Source organism: Panthera tigris, chromosome D4 (genome assembly GCF_018350195.1).
Source record: "Panthera tigris isolate Pti1 chromosome D4, P.tigris_Pti1_mat1.1, whole genome shotgun sequence".
NCBI lineage: Eukaryota > Metazoa > Chordata > Mammalia > Carnivora > Felidae > Panthera > Panthera tigris.
In genome coordinates this window covers 6,142,553-6,148,552 of record NC_056672.1, presented here as the reverse complement: position 1 = coordinate 6,148,552, position 6,000 = coordinate 6,142,553, and the positions used below count along the sequence as shown (strand labels likewise).

The following is a 6,000-nucleotide window of genomic DNA, read 5'->3' as shown; positions in this document are numbered from 1 at the left end:
ATAAATGTACTTCTGTTTCTGTGCACCCTTACCCACATTATTTCTTGCAATAAAAACAAATCTGTTTGAAAAGATGCACCTGTTAATTTTCATTTATCAGCTTAGTCTTCGCTCAGAATACAGTTCAGTAAGTTTGACTGGAGAGTGATGTTGGGAGGCTACAAGAAGGAAGATCCATGGCATGGAATTGCTTGTGTATTTTACAAAGTAAACTTAGAATATGATATTTGAAAGTTGGAAAATCCAGCCCATAAGGTTTCTATCACGATGTGGAACTCTCATGTAAGGGACTGTGGGGAGTCAGACATATCATCCCACCCTCCAGCTCCTCACTGCCTTCGACCACTAGCACGATTCAATTCAATCCGGTCTCAAGATTGAGTGGGTCTGCAGAAGGAAGGGTTCTTTTCAGGCCATGTGACTTTGGGATCCTCCACCAGTCTGGTCCTGTTTCCTCACTAAGAAAGTAAGAATAAACATCACACCCGTATTACCCACCTTGAAGATTTGCTGTGGAACTAAATCAAGTCATATATTTGAAAATGTTTTGTAAACCTTAAATATACAGAAGAGTGTAGCCAGGGAATTAGATTCTAAAGTTAGCAGGTAAAGTTAAAACCGAGTGCACGCTCTGCCTGTGTCAAAAATAGACATTAAAAAATTAAAAAAGAAAAGGGGGGGGGGCGCTGTGTGGGTGCCTCAGTCCGTTAAGTGTCCGACTTCAGCTCAGGTCATGATCTCATGGTTGGTGGGTTTGAGCCCCATGTCGGACTCTGTGCTGACAGCTCAGAGCCTGGGGCCTGCTTCAGATTCTGTGTGTGTGTGTGTGTCTGTGTGTGTGTGTGTGTGTGTGCGCGCCCCTCCCCCACTCACGCTCTCTCTGTCTCTCTGAAAAATAAATAAACATTAAAAACTTTAAAAAAACAGAGTGCAAGAAAATTACTTGGAAGTTGGTGCTCTCACTTAGAAGGCACAGAACAAAGACCTCTGAAGGGGAGCTAGGACGAACACATTCTCAGTAAAATTGCCCGTGTAACTGCTGCACTGTAACCTATTTTCATTTTCTCTCTTTCTCTGCCAAGTGCATAACCGAATACAAGTCAGATGAAAGTATGATGCAACTGTATTATTCTTCTACAGTTTTATTTTGGTAAGTCAAGAAACTTCTCTGGGTCTCTTTGTCCAATGGTGTAGTTCAGCTGGATCAGGGTTTCATCCAATTTTCATTTGACACATATTTTCAGAGTTTACTATTCCTGGTGTGTGCCAGGCTGCTGTGCTGGACGTGGGGGGGGGGGGGACGCCAGGAAGGAGACACAGTCCGACCACAAGAGGCCAGTGAGTGGTGCGGCAGTTTCAACTGTGATTTGAGGAATCCTGGGTTCTTTGATCACCTTCTGGGGAATGCAGTGAATGTTTAAAAAAATTATGTAAAAGTTACATATTTTGTTACGAATACCAGCTACAATGCTACATCTGATACGCATTAAGTTAGTTTCCTCCTTTGCTGTTTATTGTTACTTTTTCATGCAACATTTGTTTTAAACCTGGGTTAACGTATTTTTTTAATTTAAAAAATGTGGAAAAATGAAAAGTGAACAAAAGGGGCAGACAATGAGAAGTCTTTCATTTTGGACCCCCCCACCCTTCGCCTTCTCTACACACACTCCATCCCCATTGACGCCGTCCTCCCATTCAGAGGTAACCACTGGGTCAGGACTCAAAAAGAAACAGTTGTTAAGGTGATCCCTGGGGTCCAAAAGTTAAACATCCAACTAGAGAGACTCTAAGGCCCGTCCCAGATCTAAAATTATGTCCAATTCTTTTGTGGCATATACTCTACCGAAGGGTGCAAAAAAAGAGACAGCCTTGCCTTGTCTAACATTGTGGTTGGTAAAGGGATAGATGAATACAAATTGAATTCTTAATTACACGCTAGATTTGGAAACCCGAAGGAAAGAGGACGCGGCTCAGGCACTTTCAAGGCGGGTGGTTTATTCACGGATCGAATAAAGGCCCCCTCTAGGCTGTAAACCCCATGAGGGCAGGAACACCACCGCCAGCTTTCACTGCAGAGCCTGGCACGCAACAGCGGCTCACTAGGCCAAGGACCCCACGACCCAGCACGGGGAACGGTTGGGGTGGGTGGGCTGGCCAGCAGGGAAGGTCACGTGACTATGGCGCCCCTGCAAATCTCCCCCACCCCCCCCACCTTTTCCCCGAGTTGCAGCGCCAGGCCCGGCCCACAAGCCTCACCAATCCGCGAAGGGAGTCAAATTTGGCTTAAGGCCGGGCGAGAGGCGTGTTCCGCGATTCGAGTCACCCCGCAACTGGGTCTCGCCCCGTTCGGCCCACTTTCCCCTGAGTCTCAGGCGGTAGTCCCGCCCACCCGGCCCCAACAACGTGGTGCACATTGCAAGTGGGAGGTGCAGAGGGGCCAGAAGGGGGCAGAGGCGCATGCGTGTTGACGCAGCGCGGCGGCCGCTCGTGAAGATAGGGGCGGAGCTTCAGAAAGAAGAGCGACGGCGGGGCGGGGGGAAGTAGGGAGAAGTCTCCAAGGCGCGTGCGCGCGGCAAGCCTTCCCCGGCCCGACCCACGCGGCGCGGCGTGGTGACGCCCGTGCGGCCCGAGGAAGGGGTGGGGCCGGGCCGGGGCGGGCCTCCGCGCTCCTCCCGCCCCCTCTCCATCCCGACTCTCCCTCCCCCTACCTCCCCCACACTGGGCCCCGTCAGCCCGAGGGTTCCTTCGTCGCTTAGCTTCGCGTCGGCCCGGCCCGGCCCGGCCCGGCCAGCGGGCAGATGCTCCGAGCTGCCGCTGCCGACGCCGCCGACTCGGCCGGTGGCGGTGTGGGAGGCGGGCGTCCGGCCCCGGGCCGCTGAGTGTGACGGACGGGGCCGGGGGCCGCCGGGCGCCGCGGCGTCGGCGGCTCCGCGCGGACCATGTATTTCCTGAGCGGCTGGCCCAAGAGGCTGCTGTGCCCTCTGGGGAGCCCGGCCGAGGCGCCTATCCACGTTCAGTCCGACCCCCAGAGGACTTTCTTCGCCGTGCTGGCCCCGGTCCGCCTCAGCATCTGGTACAGCCGCGTAAGTAGAGCCGCCCGCCGCCTCTCGCCGCTCCCTCCCCGGCGTCCCGGCGCGGTCCCGCCCTCAACTTCCACCCGGCGTCCCGCGCCCCTGCCCCTCGGCGCCGGGCCCGTTCGGCCGGGGCTCGGGGGGCAGAGGCGGCGGCGGCGGCGGCGGCGGCCGCCGAAAATCCGTGCGCCTCCCCGCGTCGGACCGGCGGCCGCGCGCCGCGCAGACCCCGCGCGCTCCCTTGGCCGAGCCCGGACTTGCCCTCCGCTCCCTTCCCCCATTCCCCGAGGAGCAAATTTGTTTAAACTTTCCGCAAATAGCAGTCTGGGCGCCGTGCGCTCCCGGCCCGCCCCTGCTTTCAAGGCCGTGGTTCTGGAGTCTGGGAGAGCCTGTTGGGCTTCACCCAGTGCCAGACTTGGCAGGCCTGTGAGAACTTTCTTCTAGCAGCCGCAGCCAGGATTCCTTCGTTTTTGACCGAAGGTCTGCTCGTCCCACGCGTCGCTTCACCCCGGCATCTCCTCCCCGCCTCGCTGCTGCCCGGGACTCTCGGTAGAGAATTGCAGGGGGAGGTTGGCAGGAGCGGAAGTTGAACTCCGCTGTGCCCGCGCTGCGCCCGGGCATTTAACACCTGGAAGTCATGAGGTTTGGGAAAAGCATGAAACTGAGTTCTGTGTGTGCTTTCTGCGAGCCCTGTTTTTTTTTTTTTTTTTTTTTTTTTTTTTTTTTTCCTCCTCGTTCTCGTGTCACTAGTGAGTAGGTAAGAGAAAAGAACTTCACCGAACTTAAGTGGTGGGTGGGCTACTCCCTTTTTTCCGCGAACGCTGCTCTTAGGTCAGGCTCTAAAAGCTACAGAAGGGGAAAAAAAAAAAAAAAAATGTTTGTTGGTGGTGGTTTGTCCCCCAAAGAGGGCAGTACTTCCCGACGTCAGAGTGCAGTTTGTGTCTTTTGATGGCTGGCTTGACCGCGTGGAAGTAGGTTATGACCTTGGTTGTATTAGATCCGTGTGGCGTTACTGGCTTTAGTTGAGTTAAAACCCTCAGATGTCTGGCTGGCCGTGTGAATACTTGAAAAGTCCTGTCTACTCTCACAGCCCTGGTGAAAGTGATGATGGGACTTGGGTGTTTCCGGTAGCTTCTTTACAGGACTGTCATAGTTAGGCTGTAAGGCGAAACTGTTCGCCGTTGAGTTGGGGCCCATGTACGTTGTAAGTAAATATCAAAACCGAAGAGGTGGTTATGTAACCGGCAGCGTGACTCTTGTGCCTGGTGCTTGATGTCCTTTTTGAATATGGGCATTGTATATCATTTGGTGTTTAAATGAGATGCTACCTCACTTACAGTGTGTATGCCAGTGGAGTAATTTTTATTTGCTTGTGTGTATATAATCTTCTTGAAAGTTCATGCAGAAGAAATAATTAGAACTTGAATTTTCACTCGTCTTCCGAATTTGGAATGAATTTCACTTTGATGGAACAGCCTCAAATTTAACTGTCCCTGAAAGGGTAGACTTAAGTTTCGACAGTACCCAACTTACTACGAGGGATGAATGGACCCGAAGCCTGCAGGTTACTTCATTGCTCTGTGAAAGAAACAAAAGTGTGCGTCAGTTTTCTTAGGAACATTAAGAACATCTGTTAGGGCGCCTGAGTGGCTCGTCACTTGAGCGTCGGACTTCGGCTCGGGTCATGATCTCGCCGTTCGTGAGCCCCACGTCTTGCTCTCTTCTGTCAGCACAGAGACCCCTTCAGATCCTCTGCCCCCCACTCTTTGCCTCTCCCCCGCTTGTGCTCTCTCAAAAATAAATAAAAAAAGAAAACTCATACCTGCTTTTTTTGCCTTTGGAGTTAGACACTGTGTAAAATAGGCAGTCACGGAATTTAAAGCTGCTGGTGACTCCTGCCTTTAAACTTCCATGCTACACACAGCTGCTTTCTTACAGAAGTCCTGGGGTCACTACCAATAAGATCCCGTGTGTGGGGTTAGGGCATATGAGGTGAAATGAGATGCCTGAGTGGAGGCTGCGTGTTACTGTAGGTCCAGGAATGGTTAATCTTGGTCTCTGGCATCAGCTTCATCACTTGAAGAGTCACGTATTGGATCAGATGCTCTGAAGGTCTGTGATTAGATGGCTGGGTTAATGGGGAGCCGGTGCCAGACTCCTGCTTTCAGTCTCCTCCTCTTGGAATATGCCTTTTTTCACTGTGTGAAAGCTTTTTTTTTTTTTTGCTTTGTTTTTTTAATTTCTAAACTTACTGAAACTATGTAAGTTAAAATCAATTTAGGTTAACAAATTTCTTTTAAAAGTGAAAACACCTCTAGCTAAATTGAGGAACTATCAGTATTCAATTTAGAATGAATTGGTTTAAAATGTTTGCATGAGGGGCGCCAGAGTGGCTCAATCGGTTAGGCTTCCGACTTCGGCCCAGGTCATGATCTCATCACAGTTGTGAGTTCGAGCCCCGTGTCGGGCTCTGTGCTGACAGCTCGGAGCCTGGAGCTTGCTTCTTATTCTCTGTCTCTCCACAACCCCCCCCCCCCCCCCCACCCCCTCCCGTCTATCTCTCTGCTCACGCTCTCTCTTTCTCTCAAGAGTAAATAAACATTAAAAAACTTTTAAAAAAGTAAAACGTGTGCTTGAAAACACGAGAGCTTTGATATTGGAAAGCTCCCGTACATACACGTAACTTTAGAGAATAAAGTGAACACTGAAGATGGAAATGTGGGGTTGAGGTCTTAAAAGCTGCTTGAGGGCATTTGAGATGGGGAGACATGCACAGAGAGATCAGGATGTATAACATGATTTGCTTATTTGAAATTTTGTTAGGCCTCTCTCAGTCACTTAGGAGGGATGCATTTTTGAAAAGAGAAAACTAGCCTGTGGAAAGTATCCGTGCATTTAAAAGCCTAAGCTCTGTGTGTGTGTTTAATGT

At 51.0% G+C, this 6,000-nt stretch overlaps 1 protein-coding gene across 6 annotated transcripts in view; it reads left to right on the top strand.

Moving 5' to 3' along the window:
* The first annotated feature begins 2,719 nt into the window (after positions 1-2,719).
* RIC1 (RIC1 homolog, RAB6A GEF complex partner 1) overlaps positions 2,720-6,000 on the top strand; it is a 142,665-nt gene continuing 139,384 nt past the window's right edge. For all 6 annotated transcript variants that reach the window (XR_006210584.1, XM_042964517.1, XM_042964516.1 and 3 more), the window contains exon 1: positions 2,720-3,083. Coding sequence is in view for 5 of the 6 variants with exons in the window: in XM_042964517.1 (XP_042820451.1) it covers positions 2,940-3,083 (144 nt within the window). In the remaining variant the exon portion in view is untranslated. The remainder of the gene's footprint in view (positions 3,084-6,000) is intronic.